The sequence below is a fragment of the Patagioenas fasciata genome, chromosome 4, assembly GCF_037038585.1.
Source record: "Patagioenas fasciata isolate bPatFas1 chromosome 4, bPatFas1.hap1, whole genome shotgun sequence".
In the NCBI taxonomy this organism is placed as follows: Eukaryota; Metazoa; Chordata; class Aves; order Columbiformes; family Columbidae; genus Patagioenas; species Patagioenas fasciata.
The window spans coordinates 25965541-25990778 of NC_092523.1; the positions used below are offsets into that span (position 1 = coordinate 25965541).

The 25238-nt window shown below is 40.1% G+C and overlaps 1 protein-coding gene across 18 annotated transcripts in view; it reads left to right on the top strand.

Annotated features, from left to right (window-relative positions):
- The window catches only part of LIMCH1 (LIM and calponin homology domains 1), a 181319-nt gene that overhangs the window by 121800 nt on the left and 34281 nt on the right, over positions 1 to 25238 (top strand). For 7 of the 18 annotated variants that reach the window (XM_065836882.2, XM_065836880.2, XM_065836881.2 and 4 more), the window contains 12 exons: positions 56 to 328; positions 5685 to 5975; positions 7249 to 7503; positions 8858 to 9202; positions 9881 to 10228; positions 10797 to 11027; positions 11983 to 12231; positions 13098 to 13133; positions 17933 to 18059; positions 20241 to 20395; positions 20591 to 20993; positions 24573 to 24794. In XM_065836882.2, coding sequence (XP_065692954.1) covers positions 56 to 328; positions 5685 to 5975; positions 7249 to 7503; positions 8858 to 9202; positions 9881 to 10228; positions 10797 to 11027; positions 11983 to 12231; positions 13098 to 13133; positions 17933 to 18059; positions 20241 to 20395; positions 20591 to 20993; positions 24573 to 24794 — 2935 coding nt within the window. The remainder of the gene's footprint in view (positions 1 to 55; positions 329 to 5684; positions 5976 to 7248; positions 7504 to 8857; positions 9203 to 9880; positions 10229 to 10796; positions 11028 to 11982; positions 12232 to 13097; positions 13134 to 17932; positions 18060 to 20240; positions 20396 to 20590; positions 20994 to 24572; positions 24795 to 25238) is intronic. The other 11 variants (XM_071807417.1, XM_065836883.2, XM_071807416.1 and 8 more) reach the window with 11 other exon arrangements.

Sequence of the window (25238 nt, forward strand, 5' to 3'; positions counted from 1 at the left end):
TAGTGTATATGTTTCAGGCACAGCATACATTAAACTAACTTGTATAATTCAATAGCAAACCCCACCCTGAAGCCATAGAAGAAGAACAGAATGAAACATCAGGACTGTGTGAAAAGGAGAAAGTGGTTTCCATGGCTCCTGAGGCAAACTCACGTAAAAATCAAGTAGGTTTAAATAAAAACAAAGGAAACTCCATAGACCAGTCTCCTTCATGTGGTACAAAAGAAACATCAGCACCCAAGGGGAAAGATGCAGAAGAGATCAGAAAGTTAAGAAGACTTGAACAAGCTGGCATTAAGGTCATGTCAGCAGCCCAGCGCTATGGCAGGTTAGCCCAACCGTGTGGGAAATTGTGCACGCTTCGCATTTTTAGGATTGGCTGAAGTGTGAGTTTCCTCAATCTGCTGTGATTTCACTTCTCCTAACAAAAATCCAGTCTGCTAAGCACTCACAATTGCTAGTGAAGGTCTTGGTCTGAAAAGGCTTGTGATGTTGCAGGTGTGGATTGCAGAGTTGTATGATGCTAACAGCATTTGTGTGGAGAAATTGTATCCTCTTACAGCGTGGTGTAAACAGACTCCAAGAAAACTACTACACAGATTGCATCTCACCTTCCACCTGATGCTTTCTTGCATTTAATAAAAAATACATATAAAGGTACATTAGAAATGCCTTGTTTAGGCAAAAGTTTCAGAAACTTACTTGTTTTTGATGGGGTGGTTTAGTTTACTGAGCCACACTTTTTAGGCGGTTAATACTTTTAGCTGTGTTAATAAGTGGTGCATTTATTTTTAATGGCAGGAACTATAGAAGTATAGTGCTTGTTAACCCATGTACCAGATAAAGCATGGAGGCACAGTTCAGCAACCATAATTTGACTGACTTTGGCATGGACTATTGGTAGTTATTCACTTATTACCTGTGTTATTTATTTTTGGATGTTGTTCAGTTTGGTTATTTCCTGTTCTTTAACTTGGGAGCTGAATGATGGCTAGGCTTGCTGCCCATGCCTTTCCATCATCTGATATTGGATCCTCATGAAAAAACCTCTCTTTCTCATGGGAATGGCCTGCAAAGCTGAGTTTTAACCAGCATGTCAGAAGACTAGGCCCTTATGAATGATCAATGTGGTTTGGCTAAAGGGTAAGTGGCCAAACGTCCTTCTGTCTAAAACATTTTATTTAGGATTATGGGGTGAAATCCTGACAGTGAGTAGTTTAGCAGATGCTGATCTACAGTCTGGGCTTTGAAATCTAGTAGTAAAAAGTACAGCTCTTATGTGATGCAGTTTGTTTATAGATACAGTGAAGCTTGTCTGTGGCCATATACACATGTGCCATATGCAGATAAAACAGTCACAGTATATTTGCTGCCCTGTGTCCTCTTCTCAGGTTTGCTTCACTGTTGTCACACTGTAATGAACCAGTATGTGTGGTTGTGAGATACTGCTACTTTAACAAAGCCAAATATTAATGAAGAGGAACTATCTGTCATAAATTAGTCCTTCAGGTTCAATTAGTATGCTAGTCTATCACGGATCTGTAAACTGGTAGGATATTAGCGTAATCCTGTTCTGAGTCCAAGGCTGTAGTATTATTGTTAGGAATGTAGTCATATGTAGTAAAATGTAATAATAACTTGTCTTTAGCAGTGCTATGCACAAAAATAGCACTATTTGCATTCACCACAGTGAGTCCCTTTTCCAAGCCTTTGCGTGATCAAGCCAACCCTTGGCTTGATGTCCACAAAAGAAGCACATGTGATCAAATGTGTGGTTCTTTGGCATGAAATTGAGTCTTCCCTTTCCATGGACAATCGTCTGTTGTTCCAACAGGGCTGAAGGAGAAGGGAGGAGAAATAACAAGCTGTTTTCCTTCCTTGCTTTCATTGGAAACAATTTACAGAATTTGGCAGCTGAAAGAAGAAGCTACTGGGTTTCTGCCCCAGCTGAGGGTCAAAGAGCAGAGCTTTGTCGCCCAAGCTTCACCATAGTGAAGTAGGCACCTGCTCCTGGGGATTGCAGGAAGACACAGGAGAAAAGACACTGCTATCAAACATCTGTAAGGAAAATTATTTGTATGTGTAAGTGGAAGAATAGTGGGTGAGAAGGGAAGAATTCAGTAGTGACGCTTCAGGATACATCGTCTTTCTCAATGTCTCATTATCATTCCATGTTCTTTGAACCTCTCCAGTTTCTCTGTCTTCTTCTTGGCATTAAATTTGAATTTCCATGCACTAACATCACTGAGAAACGTCCCACTTTTTTCTGTATTCTGATTTTTTTTTCCTTCCCCCCCTCTTATTCCCTCATCTTTCTATCATGCCAGCCTCTTATTTTTTTCACCTGAGGTCAGTCGTCTTTCAGTTCCTATGAGTCTTTTACAGACTGTTCCCTCTCAACATATTGACCTCTGGAGGACACCCATTGTGACTTTGACTTCTACAAGGCATCTAATTGTTCTTAAAGCTGAAACTCAGTAGAAGACCTTTCAGGGTCTGGCACAGCAAGGGTTTGAACTTGTATGCAAATGTATTTTTTGCTTGGAATCTAAGTACTTATCTCCATTGCTGTGGCATGTTCTAGGAAAGGGCTCCATTGAATGGGACACTGTACAAATGCATGCCAAAAAGCCTTCCCTCTTCCTCAAGAAGTGTATTATCTCCTTATAGCATATTTGATTGGTGTGTGATCCTCTTTGCTTGGTTATTGTCTGCATCCATCTCTTATCTACACTATTATATTGAAAGGTAAGGATCAGATTCATGGAGACTCCCTAAAAAGAGGAGAATTAGGTGTTTTGTAATAGAAGATGGAGAGGTGGATGTAAGAAAGAAATGTGAGCGAACGTTTTTGGCATGTTTTTTGTGAAAGGGACATGGACTCTTATCCTGACAGTGCATAAGCATGCAAAACCCTTTCATTGTTCTGAAATGTGATATAAGGATCCACAAGCCTGTACGAGACCCTGCTTCAGTGAGTGCAAACACCCACAGTCTGACACTTTGGAAGCACTTGCTGTACCAGCATAGACCTGGGTGTTGTTTGTGCAAGGGCTGGGCCTGGGTGTACAAGAGCAATTTGCAAATCTGTTTGGAATTCTGGTCCATTGCAAGCTTCAAATCTACAGTCTTCATTATCTCGATGATTAACGGGCCTTAAAAGACACTTTTGAGACTGCCACAAACTAATTCAAGAGACCCCATAATGTCACAATTCCATTAAAAACAAAATGTAAATGAATAAAAAATATTCTTAACCTAGAAACTGATAGCTGAAGTCTAGCTGTACCAAAAGCTGAAAATTGTTCAGTTATTCATTACAAAGACTCATAGTTGCTCTTTTGAATAACTTTATGTTTCTTTGTTTCCAAAAACACCCTTGTCAGAAATGCGACATTTGATGCTCTCAATTTCAGTAGCATTGGTAGATAGGAGACTGAAAAGTCCAATGGTTTTCACTGAATAATGATTTGCTTATATATATATATCTATATGTATTTATACACTAAAAGCATAAAACAATACCTCCAACCTAGCCAGCCAAGTAAATATTCATCTTATTGATTTTCATTTAAGAATCAAATATAAACAAGATTTAATGGAGTATTATGTGATTTTATGCATGCCCTTTATGTTCAGGATTCTGAAAATTATTTCCAAATAATTAGATTTTTTAAAAGGCTAATGATGCCAGTAGTAAAGTCTAATTAAAAAATTGGTTAAAATTAATTAGCAATTAATCATACGTACCCTGGCTTATCTGGGAGAAGTTCAAGTGTATATGACTTTCAGGTAACTGTGCATAAAACATTAGGCACTGCGTGTCTATTTTAGATCAGTATATTTTCTCTAAAGTTTTCATATTCTTGTACTGGGTAAACAAAAGGTGGCTTCGGAAACCGTAAGCAGAAAATCAGACTCTTTCCCTGATGGTCATCTTGAACATACTGTATTGCAGGTGTAAAAAGCCAGCTGGATCTGGGCAATATACACTAGTGTATTGACAACCTGTGATTTAGAATTGAGCAATGTAATATGCCTGTCCAGCAGTGAAATTTGAACCAGAAGATGACCTCATAGGTTTGTTGATTTTGGTATGTACATTCTTAGTAAACTTCTTACTGTATTATTTTAGGGAAGAAGGAATAGAAATTGTTGTTACGAGTGGAAGCTAAATGATAGGGACAATACTTGCTGATGGAGGGTTAGAAATGTGGAGCACTGCAAAGCATGCAGGAGCTCTTAGCTGTCTGCTCCAGCTCTTCCTGAAGCTTTGGTGAACAGACATGCCCATGAGGGAAAGGGACAGCAGCTCCCTTTGCAACAGTCTGCCAGTCTATTGCCTTGAATGAAATCTTGATGCTTCAAAAAGATCTAAGGGAAAAGTTGCCTTTGGCTATTTTGAGAACGTGCTCACTACGGGGGGCTCCTCTGCAGCACAGCACGACAAGTTGACAGCAAAGGCAATTTTGTGTTGCTCCTCTGTCCTCTGAGGCCCGAGCCAGGCTGACCTGTCCGGGCTGGTTTATGGCATCCCCCTAACTTTCTCCAGCAACTTTCTTGAGCAGTACTTTGAAAGGGCAGCTGAGGCCGTAAAATAAGTGGCATGTATAGTGGGCTTGCAGGGCTTTAAGATGTTTTAGAATAGCAGATAATTATAGCACTACTGTTTTCTTAAACAGAAAAGAAACTTGAAACCCCTGAGCTGTTTAGATTTGCTTTCTTAATGTCATACTGTTTAATCCTTTGTGATACCCTCATATAGCAAGACGTGCTATATGAAAGAGAAAATGTAAAGTATTTGCAGCCAACAAAAGTACTAAGAGGGAGAGTACTACTTGATATCCAACGCTCTAAAATATCAATAAATACAATTTGATTTTTAAACGGGAGAATCACATAGCTCTTGCCATCTGTCTTTTTGATTTGTTTAAGAGTATTGACAGTTACAAGTTAAAATAAGCTTAATCTTTCTGGGTACCAACTTTCAAGGGTCTTTATTGTATTAATCTTCAGTAACAACAAGGCTGTGTTGGTATCAGTGTTGTTTCTGACCATGGCAGATGACAGTGTGTTCCAGCATTGGCGTACTGGTGCTATTGTTGTAGCTACTTTGTCAGCATTGGCATAGAGGTCTTACTCTGGCGGAAAGGGAAGGTTAGTTAGGGAAAGAATCAAGTGTGGATGTGTGTGAGAAGAAAAGCGGTTAAGAATATTAGGGCAAGCACCCTCAGTCATTACTCAGGTCTTAATTAATTAATAAGAAAGAAAGAAAGAGCCATTAAGAAGAAAAAGTGCCGAATATCTGGTATTTCAGGATTCAGCAATATTGGCCAAAAATCAGTTATTTGCATCAAGTCTCTTTGTTTGAAGTGTTTGAGAAATTTAATACTACCATTTACGGTACTACCTTTGCTTCATCTAGTATGTTAAACTAGTGCCTACTCATTCTTCTAGCTACAGCTAGAATAAGAACAACACTACTGATTTTCTGTGTGAAGTCCTTGTGGATTTGTTACCTGTATATGATAACTTTAATTTGTAACAAGGCTTTGTCCAAAATAACAGCAGCCTGGAGCGTATTTTATTAACTGTGCTTGTTTTATGAACTGGAGATGAGTGCAGCCACTCCCTCCTCCTCCCCGGGTGCATCAAGAGCTTTCTTTAATTTTGCCCTGTGTCAGTAAAAAGCAAATGTGTGAAGACAATGGAAGCACCCCGGACATCATCCTTCGCAGGAACAACCCCTTCATGACACATTACCAAGGGAAGGATTCTGGTTCAGAAGATGAAGCAGCCAGCAGAGTTCCTGATTTAGAAAAAGATGACTTTGCCACTCGGAGAGCCAGAATGAATCAACCCAAACACATAGTTCCGTTTAACTCCTTTTTAATTGGACCCTATACAAGTAAAGATAAAGGTAAACTGGAAGACATTAAAAAGCCGTTGCAGATGGAAAAACAGGAACATGCAAGGTGTGCATTCAAGGTCTTTTTCTTTCTATTATAATGCTAATTTTACATGGCTTATTGTTGTGTAGGTCTGAAGCTGTCTTGGATACAAAAAGCTTAGAGAGTAAAGTAAATGCGAATGCTTTATTGTAAAGTGAACAAAAAAAAAAAAAAAAGAAAAGATAGATCAGTTACTAACTGTAATTTTTTCTTAGAGTATTAAGACCAGGAGTTTAAACTGACTATGAGTGTAAATTGCATAAAGACTAGACAGTTTTGTTATCTGAGACATGAGACAGCTCTTGAGCATGAATAGTGGAGAATAAACTTAAAAGATATGTTTTGCATCTTGGCTCTTTTGCTGAGTCTTTTCAGTGCACATTTTTTGATGCATTTTTTCGTCTAATACTATTCTTTTAATACCTTGCAGAAAACACAGACGTAGTCATTAGTTAATGTACTGAATATATATATATATATATGCTATTCTGCACCAAATTGTTACATACAGTCCTAATGCAGTGGTTTTGGAGATGGTTGGCTTACAAGGTTTCAACCTGGAAAATTTCTTCTGTCTTCATCTCAGTGCTACAGACTTTTAAGAAGTTGCTGAACACACATATCTGCTAGACACACCTCTGCTTCAGGAAACAAGTATAATTGTTATATTTGTGCAGAGAGAAGTGATCCTGTATAAGGCCAATACGTACACACTACAGCAGACCTCAACTGTACTAACTTTTACATTCAGAAAACTTCTCTTAATATCTAGTAACTCTTTTCAGTAATACAAAATGTGCCTTTCAGCTGTTGGTAATTTGATTATGTAAACATTTTCTAATTACTAGTTTGGCAGGACATCAGAAGAGCATATAACCAGATTTTAATATTCTAATACTATTGACATGACTTTAGGATCAAAGAAATTCTGTAGTATGTTTGCAAGCAAAACTTGAATTCACTTTGCTAATAATATGAAAATGAGGTATTTGTAACTATTTGTGAGAAATGTTTTTGCAGAAATGCTGGACACAGTACTAACTTAAAGATTTTTCTTGCTTGAGCTAGGACAAGTCATGTGATAAATTGGTCTCAATAGTGCATGAGCAGGGTAGCATAGATGAGAGGTTTCAACTTCAAATCATTCCATGTTGACGTCCTAAAATTAATGTAAAATTAATCTGCTTGTAAATTCAGTTTTATCTTCTTGTGCTCTGATCGTCTTCAATTGACACTGATTTATCATTGCTCCCTCAAAATATCTTTTCTTGCTGAACTTGAATGTGCATTAAATTAGAAGAAGACGGGTGCACATGGCATCAGCAAGGCAAATAGCGACAACCAAAGAGAAGCCACTTCTGCAAACTGAGAAGACTGAGTCAGAGGAGGAAGAGCAGCTGAAAGTGCCTGATACTGAGAGAGATGATTTGGCTAAACGGAAATCTCAAAGTACCCTTCCTCAGCCACGAGAAGATGTGATTTTTGTGAATGCCTCTATAACAAAAGAGGATCTGGAGACCTGGAAAAGATTAAAATTGTCAGGGGAGCCCAGGTACGATTTCTGCCTGTGGAGAGGATTGGCACCCTAGGAAGCATGTTGGTATGTCATGATCTGCTGTATGTGCTTGTGGTTTTAAGCTTGAAGAATGCCTTGGTGACAACCAGTCCTCACCTACTTAACTTTTCAGGAGGAGTCAAAAATCTGTACAGGGATGCTCTCTTATCAATGAAATGAAATGAAATGAAATGAAACGAAATGAAATGAAATGAAATGAAAGTGTGTCCATCATTTAGAACTATTATAGTAGTTTCATGGTCACTGCCCCCGTGGACACTCCTAACGTCATGTTAGAAAGGTCTCTCTTGTCCCATGGATCAAGCTGCTCTGAAGCTGCTTTAAATTGAATAGTGCAAAGGTCCATGTGGCACCACTAACTCAGTAGCACTGTACTGCTGCTAACCAAGCTATCTTCAGGACAAGGCATTATACCTTTGGGGTATTAACTGAGGACCATCATCTATTTGCATTAATGTGGCTATTCTATTTTTGAGACCTGAGCTGATATACTTGCATGGCATTTGTACTCCAATGCTGAGTAAACACACCAGCACTGTTTGTCACTGCAGCAGGCATTTCAGGAGCCTCGTTGTATGGTGTAGACATGCTCTCACTGTAAAATAAACCTCCACAAAGGGAGCCAGTATAAAGCAGTTATTCTAACCTATTTCCCTATGGAGGTGGCCTATAACGTATGCATGTGATTTGTGACTCCAGTAGGACAGGATAACAGCTCCTAACCTTCCTGTTTCAGCACATACCATTTTCCAATTAAAGGTGACCATCTGCTGAGGCATTCTTCTAACAATGCTGTTAGTGTGTGTAATTTTAGCTCTAACACAAACCGTCAAAACTTGGTCATTCTCTCATCTCAGATATTAGTACTTTCTCTGGTACTTTTGAGGTGATTTATTAAAACCAAGATTCAGTCCCCTTGATTTAGGATAAGTGAATTGCCCTTCCTGGTGCTATCATGTCACTGGAGCTCCTGCATGACAAGGTGGGTGTGCTGGTGCTTGCACAGTCCCGTGTAACACACAGCCCAGGTCTGCATGAGCAGAGAAGGGAACTGTGGCTTTGTTAGTGTGAAGAACTGAGTCTGGAATGGGCCATGTGCTACATTCCTTCCCTGAAGGAAGGGCTTACATGGATGTGCTCCCAGAGTTTCCCCAATAGGTTTGTAGTATCTTCGGATTTTATCCGTCATTTGGACCTCAGTATACCACAGCTATTTGTACCTGTGTCCCTAAATTTTAAAATAAACCCCTTCAAAACATTAGGAGCATTTAATTTGTTTTATCCTGGGGTCTCATTTGGGGGGGATTCTTTTATTCCTCATTCATACTAGTGAAGAAGATTTCAAATGTCCCAGTGACACTCTGCTACCAACTGAAATCACAGTGAAACCAGCAGCTCATGACGATTTTGCTGACCGCAAAGCCAGAGCAAACAAAAAGGCTGGTAGCCCCAAGCAGAAGTTCGTACATTTTGGGCCAGTAACTGAGATTGATCAGCAGAAATGGGACAAGCTCGTTGTTGGCAGAGCTTCATCCAAGAGTGGAACAGAAGAAGAAAGCAAGAAAGACAGAGTGGAGAGTCACTCTGGTGTTGAAAGCTCTCCTTCAACTACTGTTGGCAGTCACAGGTTTGCTGAACACAGTGATGAAGTATCAAAACCACAGGATGAATCCAGGTATTTGGTGTGGCTTAGGAAGTGCTGCTGAGCTGGATGGTCTTGCAAGATGCCAATCTGCATGGGGGTGGACTGCTGCATAGACCTAACAGCTGTTTATGCACACAGCCTTGTTCAGAAGTCATCCAACGCCTTTGCAGTATCTTAACATGTTTGGGGTTCCACAAAACAACGCCATGCAAAGTTCTCCTGAGAATGTGCCTCAAAATTTCTGGTGAACAGTGAAATCACTGGTATCTCAGAGTCTGAGCTGTTGTTCAAGCTTTTTCTGCTTCTTGAATCCCAGTAGCTTTGCTCTGCCTCCTTTCAGCTCGTTAGGAATTTGTTGTTCAGTTTGCTGGCCTTACTGATGTTCAAAAAATGCTTTCTTCATATCTAATGGATTTACTTTCTCTTTGAATATTTGATGCTGGAACCAAGGTGTGTTGGTCCTCTGTGTTTCTGGTGTTTATCTAGAAGAGAATTAGAGCTCTGGGAAGTTAACATATTAACAGAGCTTATATTTATTTGGCTTTGCTTTAGTAGCTAAGTCTGTGGCTGTAGCAAGAATTTGTAAGGAATGCTTTTGGCAAACAACTCATTTGGTTAAGTTTGTGTGTTTGTAAAACAATTCCAAACTGAGTTGAAGGACTCTTCTTCTACCTTTCATTTGACTTGAGAATGTTTTGTCTTTCTCAGTCCTCCTCTCAATCTCATCACTAGTGAGGTAGCCAAGTCAGGTACAGATGACTCTTGCAGGAGAATGCTGTCACCTGTCCCAGCTTTCGACATCGTCTCTGAGAAACAAACCTTGTGCAGTTTGAACAAATGGCAAGAAAGCACTGAGGAAGAATGCGATGAGCATTTACCAGACATTAAGAGAGATGATATGCTGGTTAGGAGGATGGGAACTTTTCAGAGGCGTACCACTAGCCCTGTTCCCATACATTGTCCTCCCCTGTCACTAGCTCCTCATCTGCTGCAGCAACAGCAAGGGGAGACAGTAGCTCGTGAAAAGGATTTGAAGACTCCATGGGAAGCAGAAAGGTCAGAGAACAGAAGCAGATCCCTCTGAGCTTTATGCCTGGTTTGTGTGTGGTGTTAGCTTGGATCAGTCAGGAGTGTTGTTCCATTCTTCACACAGCCTTTAAAGATACTTTTCACTCTTTCATCATGGCATGTGTTCTTTTTTATGAAATTACTTACAAGAATGTATGCTATGAACATAAAACAGTCTGTTTTCTTTCATAATATTTAAGTACTGCACTTCTTAAATGCTATTCAGCATGAAAACAGTCTTTCATCTTTTGGGGGGAATTTCTTTTGCAATCTTTGTTTGTTTGTCCAGACTTTTACGCCAGCTTCCAAGTGAATAATTTATCACATACATTTTTATGCAATCCCCAACTTCTAACATATCAACTCCATAAGTGTGGCGTTCAACATAGTTTCCTCTTGGTCTCACTGCCTGCACTGTAGCTAAAGATGCCTGGTTGTCCATCACTCAGCAACTGTGTTTTGAGTAACAGTACCCCATCTTGCCTGAGCAGCCACTTGCCTTGGGCTGTGCAAGTGAGCGTTATCATGGAACAATGTCACTTGTCTCTCTGAGCAGTACTGTCACACGAGAAGAAATCCAAGAAGAGCTTGGAACCCCTCAGCAGCAGAGCAGTGGAAAAGAAAAAGTGAAATTGCCAGACCCCCAAAGAGATGACATGTTGGCCAGAAGAACTGGAGCTTTCCTAAAGCAGCCTGGGCCCAGTGCTAAGCAGTTCCTTCCCATGCCATTTTCAAAGCAGCAGAATAAGCAGGGCACAGCTAGAGAACTTGAGAAGAAAACTATGAGGTAAGAAAGTTGTGATTCTCTTCCTTGTAGTTGGCCCTGTGGGCTGTCAGGATCTGGAGGAGCTGCTGTTGGCCCAGCAGCGGTTTCTTCCATACTTGTCCTCAATTCTGTACTTTCTCTACTCAAAAGAAGGCAATGCAGGGTTTCTGGCCTTTTTGGTAGAGCCTTGTAAAGACTCAGAGCAGAGCTCTACCAGATGTGAAATTCTGTGAGTTTGTGGGAATGGATATTCATAGCAAGATGGTATTACATTTATAGAGGTTTCTGGTTAAATATGAGCTAATCATTACAAATGTTTCCAGCTAGAAATGGAGGTGCTGGATGTGGTAGGTTAGATGCTTGTCTATGGCTTAGCTGGTGCCAGTGACTTCCAAACAGGACATCCAAAGATCCCCCTGATAAGGCCCCGTGCCTTTCTAAGCACCTTTGTTCAGATGAGGAAGGCCACGTGGGGAAGTTGGTGCTCTAAGACTTTGAATAGAGGTATATGTTGGCTGGTTGAGGCCCATACAAGCAAGAGTGGAAAGGTTCTTATTCATCAACCTCTTCAAAGTACATTAGAAGGGACAGGTGTGCAGGTACCTGTGCATACACAGGTGAAAACCTAGTGTAGAGCTCGGCCAGGAGAAGAAAAATCTCTGTCATCTACTGTAGAATTGAACAGCGGTTTGGTGTTGAGAAGACCTTAACTTGAATAGCTTAATTAAAATATGTACCTAATACTTTAATATTTGGTGGTGTCCAGGTCAGTTTGTTTATCTGAATGGAAGTGCAAGCTCTCTATTAAAATTACATTTTGCACACCTGCCTCTCTTAGCTTGTCACCCATCAGCTATTTGGGTTTGTGTTTTTTTTTTTTTTTTTGTTAACTTAATTATGCTTTTCATTGTGTATATGTAACTTTTCAAAAGTTGCTTAATACGTCTCTTTGCACTACTGCCTTTGGCTTGCTCAGGCCTGAAAAAAGTCCACAAGTCTGCACTAATAGCTCTGGAACATCTGTAATACAACCACTGCAAGAACAGCAGCAAGGGCAGGAAGAAAACAATCTCCCTCCTGCAGGACAAGATGAGACTATTCCTACTGCCCAAGTGGGTGAAGGTAGCCTTAAGGAAGTCCACCTTGATCAAACATCTAAGCTTCAGGAGGTTCCTGAGGAAAACAAAATGGAAACATTGTCATCCAAGGACGAGCATCTGCAAACGTGAGCTCTGTATGGTGTGAATCACGCAGTTTGTACACCTCTGTGTGTACACCTCAGAATTCAGCTTTTGCATTGCCTGGTGTGTTTTCAGTCCAGAACAAAATACTGTGTATCAGTAATATGCTTTTCAGAAACAAGCAGAGTAGTTGTGTAATGTATTGTTCTATTTTATACATCTAATGGAAGAAAATATTTAGTTATAATATCTATGTGAATTGCAAAAATGTTTTATGAATAGCAGAGTTTCAACTGGACTCTGCTGGGCATTCTCAGAGATGTGTGTCTTGCTTCTCCGTGACTAGAAAGTGCTGTGATGTCAACTTTTGCACTTGTTTTTTTATGATAAATCCCACATACAAACACATGGTTTGCATGACTCTAAACAAGACTGTCACTTTAGTGGATGATACTGATTTGTGTATTACCAGTACCTTTTTTCACCTACACACACACCCAAAAAATAATCAGCAACGGTGATTCTGAGCACTGCTGTGAAATGCAACTGTTAAGATTTGTCTCCATTCATTGCATGTGTGGCACTTAATGTAAATGTTAATATGTTGCCTGTTTTCAATAACTGTTTTCTAGACCCATGTGAGGTATACTTCAGTGGCTTTTTGTAATGATGGCATTAGTGTGGGATCAGGGAGGGGTGAGTGGTGTTCTTGTGTAGTTCAACCTTCAGATGATGAGGTAAGTCTTGTTTGCTGAATACATAATTCCTGAGCAGTGTGATTCTTTTTTTTGCTCAGCTTTACTCATACAGGTTGGATGGTCAAGTGACAGTTACCCAAATTGTATGGGTCTGGTTGCAATTACTACTTAATGTTTTTATCAACACTCTAATTTTATATTTGGTCTTGTAGATTCGGCCCCAGAACTGCTGTGTCTGATGACGCAGAGTAAGTTGTCTTGTGCTCACAAGATTCTATTTTAAACAACTTACACTGCATGCTTTCCCGTCTTCCTACTAATTTAAAACGCAGTTGATGCCTTCTTATAATTTTGCAGTGTTCCAGCAAATAGATTTTTCAGAAAAGCACTGAAAAATGGAATGCAATATGGCTTACATTACAGCTAAAAATATTTTTTATATAAAAGCCTATAAAAACTAAGCATAACACTAATGCCCAGATGTTGCTTGAAGTGTTGTTTCCTTTTTTTTTTTTTTAATTTTCTTTTGTTTTTTCTTCTGAATTTCTTTCTGAATTTCCATTGCCCCTAATCAGGTACAGGTAAAGAGAGTTGGGTTTAATCTGGGCTGGGTGTTGAGTTAAAAAATGAAGTATGACCTATACAGGAAGAAAAAAGAAATCCCAAAGTAAAATAAAATCCATTGTGAATAATTACTGGGAAAATACATCTTCCATTGTTCATTTATTGTCTTTTAAAAACTTTCTCTTGAATACCTTCTAGGTTGGGTTTAATTTAATAATGTACTAAACTTCACTTTTTTTAAGCTCTTCACCTCAACGCTTTACTTTTCACAGAAGGAGTAGGACTGTGACATTTATTGCACTCAACATATTTCAGTTGTGTGTGGATGCATGTAAATTCTAGTTCAGAACAGTATGCAATGTCACTTAGCTCTGTGAAAGTATTAGCTATTCTTATGAAGCGCGGGCATTTAGAAGCAAATAAATAGTTGGGAGCTATCCACACAATAATGTCCTTAATACCCTTCTTCTGTTCGCAGAAATGCACGACTTTCTCTGTTTCCCAGATTAAATCACAAAATAGAAATAACATAGAAGGTTTGTGGGTTTTTTTAGTAACAAGTATATCCAGAGAGTCATATATAATTTTTCACCCTTTTCGTCTAATGATAAAGGCTGGAACCATGGACTGAATAGTCTTTACAGGATCTGTAACACCTTTCTGCTGTGCAAAGCCTGTGTCCTCTGACCACAGTGTAAATGTGATCATTTTCAAGCAGCAGAAATCTTTTCAGTCAAATTAAGAGATGAGATAAAAAGAGTATAACAACAGAGAAGAGTTATACGTAACAATGGAGCCCTCCCTGCCATTTCAGGAAGCCTACATATCTGATTGATTTGTTCATTTGTTTTCTATCATTTTTGTGTGTCTGTATTAAATGCACACATGAGAGAAGGTACATGGAGATGCCTTCAACAAGGAATTGCAATGCATTTGGTTGTGTAATGTGAGAGTGGCAAAGATTAATAAATCACATGATTTATTTCACATTGATTCAGATTTTGTTTTAAAAGGCAAACCAATAAATGTCCAAGCATTACTGTCATCCTTTCCAGATGTGCCAGAATTTACAAAGCAACTGTTTTCCAAAACTGTCTTTAAAGTTCTTGTAAATGTAAGATTGTGTTTTTACTTCTGAAGATGAAGTACTTACCAAGAATCTAATAAAATTTAGCTTTCAAATAGAAGAAATTAATTAAGTTGACATTTAAAATGCTTCCAAAATGTTTGTGAAGTCTTCTTTGAAAACTCTGTAACTTGAATTCATCTTTAGACTAGATGCTGTTTATTCCAGTGGCAAAACTAGAAACTCCTGTGTTGGGCTGACAAAATTCCTTTGGCTGATTAGTGAATGTTAGATATTGGTATCAGCCCTGGTCTGTCTTGAGGTCCAGATGAGGCAATACTTGGTGTATTCCTGTGGATCAGCCTAATTCCCATCTCCCAAAGTGACGAGGCTGAATTCTGGTGGTGGTATGACAGTCCAATGTGAGTTTAGGCTTATGCTTTATACTTTAAGCCTGACAAGAGAATTATAGTGAGCCGAAATTTTTGAGTATTAATCTGATTCTTTAGCCAGGCTGTCACTTTTTATGTTTTATTTTGGTTTCTTAAGTCTTAGTATGTCTATAAAATGGTAATGTAGCCACATAATAAATGCCGTGCCTAAGGACTGTTAATGTATTTTCATAAAAAGAAGTGCTTTACCTTATTTCTCACTTTCAAATTAGTCTGAACACTCAAGTCCTTGAGGACTTTTTTTTTTTATCCAGCACTTTTTCAGACCTGTTTAAAAAGAAAAAAAAAAAAAAGGAATAAAAAATAATTGCTGCATGATATCATTGAAAGAACAACTGAACAACTGTAATTTGCAAGAGTAAAGTAGTGTAACTTAAAAATCATATAATCCCAAAGATCTAGCCCTCCAAAATACACTGTGCCCAGTGTTTTTTCCCAGACCTTTGTCAGAACATCAGGTCTGGTACACTGGTCAGCAGAAAAGACCCCTTGCTTCCAGACAAAATTTGGAGACAATCCCCAGAGCTTTGCTAATGCCAGAAAATCCATAAACATGAATTCAGTAGAGTTGCATCGCCCTCCCCTCTGCCCCCACTTGCTTGCTGTGTGCCTGCTGGCCCAGTGTGTGGTTGAAGGCAGAGGTAAATCTAGTTCTGTTCATGCAGGTGTTAGTGATGGGCTGGAGCCTTTTGTAGTTTGTTAGGAAGAAATAGGACAAAACTATGTGGGACTCATGGTGAGAAGGTGTCTTTTGGCAGAAGCTCAGAGTTTTGACCTCTTTGATTCTTTTTTAATGATGAGCTTGTCAGGCAAAGAAGTTGATGTAGACCTTTCAGTTGGCCTTGGCCTTGGCCTTGTGTTCAGGAAAATAGAAGATTCTCTTTAATGATTACTACATGTTGGTCAGAGCAGAGCACAGTGCCTTGAGATGACTCCTTCAGATTGCTCTCTTGGGAAGGTACATTTGCGCAATAATATGTTGCTGCAGAGTTGATGTTTGAACCTGACTGGTTGCTTATCCAGGGCAATGAAGGCCCAGCAGCAGGAGCTGACAACTAGAGTAGAAGATACATGTGGGCTTGTAGTGTATAGTTTGTTTCCTGGCCTCGGCTGAAGCCTTTTCCAGAGCACCTTTTTTGTTGCGTTGTTAATAGCCATAAAACCTTTGGTTTTGCTGTCTCTGTACACACTGAGGGACCCGAGTGAATACAAGGAATAATAAACACTAACCTTTCATTAAGACATCAGGAGACTCTTGGTAGAAAGTATTTTTAGTTTCTCATCCCAGATGGCAGAGGGCAAGTACTCATGCACTCTGCTAGAACCACTTACCACTGTTTTGGGCCTTCTGTTTTCTTCTACTGTTTGTGAATAAAAAAATGTGACACAAGGAAGGGGGACAAGAAAGGAACTACACAACCAGTTTGACCCAGTAGACACAAGGTGGAAAATACTAAACACTAAAGACTTTACTTGGTGTGTATTTCAAAAGCTCTTAAACTGGAACAAACCCTTTAAGGGTGACTTCATTAAAAGTTATGCATCTCCCAACCTACCTCACCAGTCTGCAAAATATGACTGATATTTAAATGTTCCTTAGTAGGTGATATGTCTTTAGTTCTAAAAACAACAGAACTTGCCATCTTGTTAGGTTCTATTATTTAGAAGTGCTCCAGTCCAATCCTGAGCAATGTAACCCTTAAACTGCTCCCAGAGAAACCCAGCTGAGTGTACCCTCAGCACTCTGTTTAGGGGTGAAGCAGAGTCATATGCTAACCTTGCTGTTCATGCTTAAAGGCAATAGGATGTGTGTTCTGTCCTTCATTTCTGAGCAAATACCTACTAATAGGATGGCATCTGTGCATGTCCTTTTCTATCCACTGTCCAGGCCTCTCAGTTTTCCCTTGAGAGTGGTTCATTCCTATCTTTGCTTGCCCGAATACAAAAGTTGGCTAAATACATATATGCACAGCTTTCTGTGTCTATCCACTTGCATCACTGTGAACACAGTCACCTACAATTTTATCTCCATTGGCTGCTTCTCCTGCTAGTTGGCTCGTTGGTTCACCTAAAGCTGTGGATGATCATTTGAAGACTGCTGTGAAATCATTCATGTGGAGTTGCATGGCTGCTTTTTTTGTTTTGTTTTGTTTTAATGGCACAACTGAGGTCATGTTTTACTAATAATAGGTAGTAGGGGAGGAGTAGTAACAAGTACTCTATCTTCACGTGAAGATCTTTATATAATATGAATTAATGTACAATATCAAACCATTACCTCTTTTCCATTAACTCTCCAAAGATCAGAGACAGAAATAGAATGTGTAGAAACTGTTTTGTTCTGAACACCATCTTTTCATTGTTAGATTAGCTGTATTGATAAGTCAGTGCTGACAGCACTGAATTTCTTTGAGGCAGGGAGGGGAGAGGAGGAAGGGAAGTACCTCTCTGTGCTGCGTGTATTTCTCTGGGCTGGCTCTCCCCAGTTTTATAGGAGTAGCATTCAGCCAGCCAGGCTACTCCTGATATACTTCTCAAGCCTCTCTTGTTTTATACTGAAATGGAAACTTCTGCCTGCAGTCTTAATTGGAGGAGTCTTGAATACTCAGCGGGAAACAAACCTTCAGCAAGTAGAATGTTCTGAACTTAGCCCTCAATAGAATGATCTTAATGAGAGCTATCAATGGAGGTGTAATGTTAGTAGTGCTTCTTAGCAAGAGACAAACTTTCTGTCAACTAACAAAAACAAGAGAAAGCTGAGGAGTATAATGCCCAAAGTACTATGTGGGATGCATATGATGCTAACTTGTCCTTTTAGGGGACTGCTGCTTTTGAGAGCTTGGTAACAGTGCAGGTGTCTGATTCTGCTGTAGCACCCTCATGTGGCTTTAACTCTAACAAGCTAAAGGAATAAAAGCCTCTAAATAATGCTGTATCTATCATTTTTTATTCCCCCTGTGTTTAGGAGTATGAGCATGTTTGACATGAGATGTGAAGAAGAAGCTGTGACTCAACCTCACAGCAAAGCTCGTCATGAGAAACTGCAGAACGTGCACAACCAGCTGAAAGAGGATGAGACCAGATGGCAGGATGTGAGTATACAGTGTTGTCTGCATCAATGCCAGCTAGCTAGGCAAAAAAGTGCAACCTGCTAAATCTACAGTTGTTTTCTAACACTAAAATAATAATAATATTTTTCCTTTTTGCCTCTCAGAGAGGTTTTTGGTAGAAAATTCAAGCTAAAGCCCAAAAAATAACAGTATATACAACTAAGAAATAACTTTTATGGTAGAAGAGTTAAGGTTTTCAGCTGAGAGGTCTGTATATGTAGGAAGCCATAATTTCCCAGCAGAGATTAGAATGGGTCCCAAAGCTTTCAAGATGTTTGAGAACTCTTTGCTGTTGAATAGAAAAATCCTCAGAGCTAAAGTGGGTATGTTTTCCAGCCCCTCAGCACCTTTTACACTGAACTAGGAGTTCTGAAGAGCCACTAGAAATGCCCATACTGGAATGTCCTTGGCATTCAAAGGGCTTTATGGAGATGACACCACATTCATGGTCAGATCTTTTTTTATATGCACATGCTGTAAATTTGCCAACTATTAACAGTTTCATGGCTCTTTTTTATTATTGTTATTCTAACGCCTCAGAGCTGGAGAAGATAAACATGTCTGGTTTTTAATTACAAAAAGAGGCAAAGGGCTTATGTTATGAAATTTGCTAATGAAAAACTAATTTCCAAACAATAGGTAATAGTGAGAGTAGCTGAATAAAGAAATAGTTTGGTACTTCAGTGAGAATAATTAGTAACAGAGGAAAATGAAAGGCCTGTTTTTCAAGAAGGGGATTATAGACTGATATATGTAAGTCGTGTGTAGAAATACTTTAATGAGCATTCCCTTGAGTGTAACATCAATAACTTGTGGTTTTAAGCTAAATTAAAAGTGACAAGGTTTGTTCCTGGTTTTAATAAAATAAGTTATGCCTGCAGTACCTTCTGCTGTTCACCAATAAAAATGCAATTTAAATATTTGGAAAACCATGTAATTACAGGAATAGCCTTTGAATTGAGTATGTGTAGGGAATCTCTGGTTTTTATGAAACCCAGAGTTTTTTAAAGTACATGAAACATAATCTGTATACTAATCTCTAAATGTTGTAAAGTTAATGACTGCCCCTGCACTTTCCTAGGAAGTTCTTTTTCTTTGCAGAAGTTCTTCAGAGGTTATTTTTTACATGTAAAATTTTGCTCCTTTACTAGTTGGCTGCAAAAAAGTTTTACAGCTTAGGAAACTTTCTTACTGTAATACTTTTACTGTGGAAAAAGTCTCATCTCTGTACCCTTCAGGACTGGTGAATTCACAACCCAAGCAGGATGTAAGACACAGGTGCCCATAAACAGGTATCTCCTGTGACTCTGGTTTAGTGTCAGGCTGGTTTTGCAAGAAAGGTAGAGAACCACAGTCAGTGAATCTTCTGGACAATTTTGGGCAGGCAGATTCCAAAAAGAGTAAAATCTTTATTTCAGCAGGAACATTTCTGTAGAGTTGGATACACACTGTAGGCATTTTGCTCTGTCATGTCTCATATCAACCAGGTGTGAACTGCTTTAGTCCCTAACCTGTGTTGCTTAGATCTGGGTCCAAAGTATTGGAAGGTGCCCCCGAGGAAGAATTTGAGTTTGGACGCTGCACTGGATTTTTCTGTCAAAAAATAAAAAATCATGGGTCAACTATGCTTGTATGTAGTTGGCTGATAGCACAGGCAAAGTGTGGGATTATCAGCTCTCTGAGGCAGACTGTCAGTGCAGCTGTTGTTCATGGTGCAACGATGTCCCTTCCTCCAATTAACCTCTGTCTCCCACACATCTGATTAGTAAAATTCTTTACTAAACAGAATTTTGCTACTTCATCTTCCTGGGGAATCAGGCTTTGTTGCTAATGGTGGCCCAGGGGAAAATGAGTGCCCTGGCTGGTCCTTTTAGGCCAAACTTTCTGGTGTTATTACCTAGTATGCTTCTGCAACACTACAAAATCAAAAAGAAAACACACCAGTGAAGCTATGAAACCCTTACTGGATCCTGCTGTTAGGAGAAAAATCGGTCAGGCAATATCTTCATTTTATGGTGTAATTTCTCTTTAAAGTAAACATTGCTGCCAGCAGGTAACGGGAGCCTGGTCCACAGGCAGGAGCAAGCATTGTAAAGCTTGCTTTCTGTGGCCAGTTTTTAGCTATTTGCAACTCTGCATTCAGGTGCCTTCCTTCTCTCACAGGACCTGGCTCGGTGGAAGAGTCGTCGAAGGAGTGCTTCACAGGATTTAATTAAAAAAGAAGCTGAGAGAAAGAAAATGGAAAGGTTATTGTCTGGAGATGGAACAAATGAGCGCAGAAAAAGCATCAAAACCTACCGAGAAATTGTGGAAGAGAAGTATGTTGTTTTACTGAAGTGCAGAGACGTGTCTGAAAATGTTGTTTGCTCCATAGGTGATAGGTAACTGTGGGCAGCCATGCCTGCAGACCTGGGATGAGGGAGAGAGAAGGATGCTGGTGGAGCAGAGGAAATAGGAGTGATTTCCAGCATTATTTTAATGCGACGGTCTTTCTTGTGTTGTCCCCCATGCAGAGAGAGAAGAGAGCGGGAGCTTCATGAGGCATACAAGAACGCAAAGTCACAGGAGGAGGCTGAGAGCATCCTCCAGCAGTACATCGAAAGATTCACTATCAGTGAAGCTGTCCTTGAGCGTCTGCAGATGCCAAAAATTCTGGAAAGAAGCCATTCAGTGGAGCCAAATTCCCCACTGGAAGACCCAAATCCTCTGAGATACTTAAGGCAACAGTCGCTGCCTGCTCCAAAATTCACTGCCACCATTGAAGCAACCATTGTTCCCACTGCTGAACTAGAGCCCAGCAGTTCAATGGGCCGCACATCTCCCAGCAAAAGTGTTGTCTCCAAGGCTGTGCCTATGCTGACACCCAAGCCTTACTCACAACCCAAAAATACACAGGAAGTTTTAAAGAACTTTAAGGTAGGATACGTTACACTTCCCAAAGCCAATTAGGTGACAAAGAGATCCTGACTAAATCATCTGAACATATATGTATTTAATACAATTAGGTAGAAAGTGGTTCCAGCATTCTGCTGTTAGTAGAACTCAGCTTCTTGCTCTGTGCTGCCCAGTCTAGTGGTCTGTTCTTGATTACCAACATTTTTAGGGGCCCAATTTTGGCCATACTCAAACAAGTCTGTCCCCTAAGCCTTTGAAACATTGCAGTGTGTGTGTATCCGGTGTAGAGAGTCCTTACTCCTTCAGATTCAAGAGCCAGCTTGCCCAAAGATACTTTTTATATTAAAAATGTTTCTCAGCAGGGATGAATGGGGAAAGCTGCTTCACTAGTGTGAAGAGGGGGTATAGGCTCTCCATGTAAGTTTAAGGAAAAAAGATAGATACTGGGGCAGTGGTGTAACTGGGGATTGCTGGTGAGAGAGAGGGTGTGACTGTGTTGGGTTGTAAGAACTGATCAAGGATTATAGGAATGAAAGTAGCAAGAGAGCTTGGATGGAAGCAGGGCTGGCTGGAATAAAGAGACAGCTATGAGATTTGTGGAGGAAGGGGATGGGAGAAGAGACTGCAACAGGGATATGAAACCTGACGAGTGTATCTTTGGACTGAATGGGTGTGGAGAATGGGAGTAAGATACTGAACCAATGATGGAGAAAGCAAAGAACTAGGGTATGTTAGAGAGAACAGGTCAGAATAAGTCAAGTTTGAAGAAATATGCTTCTAACAGTCCCTGTACCAAAATTGGAGCTTCCCCAAGTCTCACTGTTGCCTCTGCTGTTGGCAGTGTGAAGCCTACAGACATGAGTGCCCCAGCCTGTAGGATACTGCTGCCCCTGTGCCTGCCATTGCTATCCACTGCTTTGCTAGTGGCACATAGGGGTCCCTGCAGCCCTTCTGATGTCCCTGTAGCATTGCTACCATGTATAATTGGATTGTTTACATTTTTAAAAATAAGTCACCTTTGTATAGAGCGTGAAAAAGCATGTTATGATGTCTGTAATCTCTTGAAGGCTGTCCCAGGTCTCGTGTAAACATCCCCACCATGTTTCCTAGTTGAAATGTGAAACTGGTAATTCCTATTTCTCCAATACCTCAGTTGGTCTTCTCCTAGGGTTTTCATTTGAGACGTCAGTGAATCCTGGATCTTTGTTGTTTTGTTTTGTTTTTTTTTTCTGATCCATGCCATTTTTTTCCTCAAAGGACCAAGATATGTATGTGTATCACCTTTACGTTAATGCATGTATAGTTCATATATGTGGAGATAAACTAACCCGTGGATGCTTCTCCCCTACACCAGCCACCACCAGAAGTCTGTCTAGATCTTGTTCACTTGACATGAAAAATATTATTTGTCTTGGAAGGAATAATTCCCTAGCACATGTAGCTGTAGCATTATTTTCCCCTGAAACACCAGTCTGTTGCTGATTCTCAGCTCTGGTGACAATGTGTTGACTTGCTCCAGATCAGAAGGAAGGCAGTATGTTTGTTTAACTCTGCAGCCAGGGCATCTGTCCTGATCATTCAAACATTTGGTTTTCCTCCCTAATATAAATAGAGAAATGTCTTAGTCTAAACAGAGGCATTAAAATGGATGGTGCAGCTTGCCAGTGTTTTCCTGACTTTTTCATTTCTGAGATCTTTCATAACCTACCCCTTCAGTAGATAATCCAACACACTGTCACAGAAGACTTGGGGCTCCCTGTCTGCCCACACTCACGTTTGGATATATACCCTCAGAGTATCACTGTGCTAAGTGGATGATGGCAGTGGGGAAAGGGAGGGAACATTTTCATCTGAAATGCAGTCAGAAGGAGCGAAACCTCTTGCAGAGCCAGGCTGTTTCTCCTCTGCCTGGGAGCTGACTGTGTGAGGTGCTAGCTGCCTTCACCTCCCTGCGTGTCTGTCAGAGTCGAGGATGCCCAGTGCCTCGGAGATGACCCCTTAATTAATCACCCTCAAATAGAGGACCAGTCTCTGGATGCATGTATCCAAGAAGTCAACAGGAGGAGTTAGTCCTCAGCACTGATGGCACATAAGTTGGAGTGCTGCTGTTGAGATATCCAAGGTGTTTACTCAAGAAGTACTGAAGATAAGTAAATGGTGAAATAAGGTGTGGGGCAGGGATGATGAGATGGGAAGAACTTCGTTTTCTTAAACCACTTTTCATTTAATAAAGCAGTTTTGACATTTGTTTTATCAGTTTTCAATACTGGTGAAATAAGTTAAAAGTTCCCATGGAAGAGCGTACCTCTGAGCTTGTTTTCACGTGTTCTTTGTTTATGCAGTACCTGTGGAGAAACCTGAAATGACTGATCACCGTATATATTCCAGACAGCTTCTCTAAGAAATCACTGATCTATGCCATTATTCACCCAGACCCCAGTGGTTAGCAGGAAAGAGTCTGTCCATATTGACTCCTTCACCTTGGTGTTGTCTCCTGTGATGATCATTTTTCAAGGAGGGATCTCCGTGCACAGAGTAGCAAAGCCCTCCTTCAAATCTATTTAAAACGTATCTCTGCTGACAAGCCTATAAACATCTGTGCTGTAGCTAGGCAGGAGCAATATGGTGTTACTGATAGCTGGTCCTTTCCTGGTCTCTCTCCAACTGGGCCCTCTTATTGTGAATGGCTTGTGAGGTCTTTGCAGCAAGACGTTTTTGCATGTATTCCCTGACTTCTACAAACAGCCCTCCAAACTGAAGGAAGTCTTCACATGCAACCTCCATGCAGAACATAATTACCAAATATTAAAATCCTGAGAGGAAGCTATGTCAGTGCAGAGGAAGAAGCTTGAGCTCATTTTGTATTTTCTTCCTTACTTAAAGGTTCCTTAGCAGGAATATACACTCACCAAGGAGCTAGCTTGACCCTGAGAACAATGTAATTAAACTGTTTCTGCTTTTTCCTTTTCATGGAGACAGCATAAAATAATTTTCTGGGAAAGGAGCTATTTTATCGCCTCATGGGGGAAGGTGGAATGCCCAGTTTTATTTGTTGATTCCTTGCTTCCCTATTATGAATGGTAAAGAAACAAATGAATGAACTGTGCTGTTCCTGACCCTTCAAAGTTCATGTGACAATGCTTCAGAAAGCACGATCTGCTAATACTGTGTTGAGGTCATCAGGGTACATAGCAGTTCATCAGCATATTTAGTCCTGGGGAACCTGCTTGCCTCTTGCGTGAGGCAATGCAAAACCCAGCAGCTTTGTTGTAAATTTAACATACAACTTTGTTGTTTTTTTAAAAAAATCTTTTGATCTGTGATGCACACAAAGGCTGTCTGTATGTTACTGGTAGAACAAAATGTGGGAAACCAGAGAATCCAGAAAAATTATTACCTTCTGTCTGTATTTTGTTTAGGACCTCCCTGGAACAGAGTTTTCTTCTGTCTTGCCCCATTGAATGAAATAGGTGCTTGGCTCTGTCCTTCACTGATGGGACAGACTGTGTTAACAACTGTAATCTCATGTTGAAGTCCTAATTTCCTGAATTCCTTTGAAAGGCAATAGCCTTAGCAGATTTATTTAACTGTATTCTGCAGGTAGATGGAAAAGTCAGCATGAATGGAGAAAATGTCAACGGTATGGAAGAGAAGGATAAAGAGTGTACAACAGTAATATTTACTCCTTCGCCAAGCAGATCTCTGAAATTTGATGGAGTAGCCAGAGGGGACAGGCCCCCGGCAGAGTTGAAGAAGGACCCCACAAGTGTTGAGCTCCATTTACAGAGACCTGCTACTCAGAGTGTGCACAAAGAGCCAACAGTAAGACCAACACGAACAAACCAGCCTTACTTTCTCTGCCAATTTTCTGTCTCATAACGTATTTAATCACTAACTAATGAAACCTGAGTGCTTATGTTTGTTTTATTTCAAGAGGGTGTGACCGGACCAGGAAAAAAAAAAATCCATGTGAATTAAAAGCTTCTTCCTTTAGTGTGTGGGTAGAGAAATGGGAGGGGAAGATTCATAAAACCTTTTGCAGCCAGCATGTCCTTTTTTTTTTTCAGATGTCATGCAGCTGATAAGCATGCTTTAAATGTGCTGGGCCAGGGACAAGTCAGCTCTGTGTCCCAGCTATTGTGCAGATTTATTCAGCACTTCTCGTGATGTTAGCTGATTAGATCGGCAACATAATTGGACTGTGCAAGCCATTATAATTAGTCTCAGTTTTCAATTTTCAAAGAAGAGGATGTGGATATGCTGGCA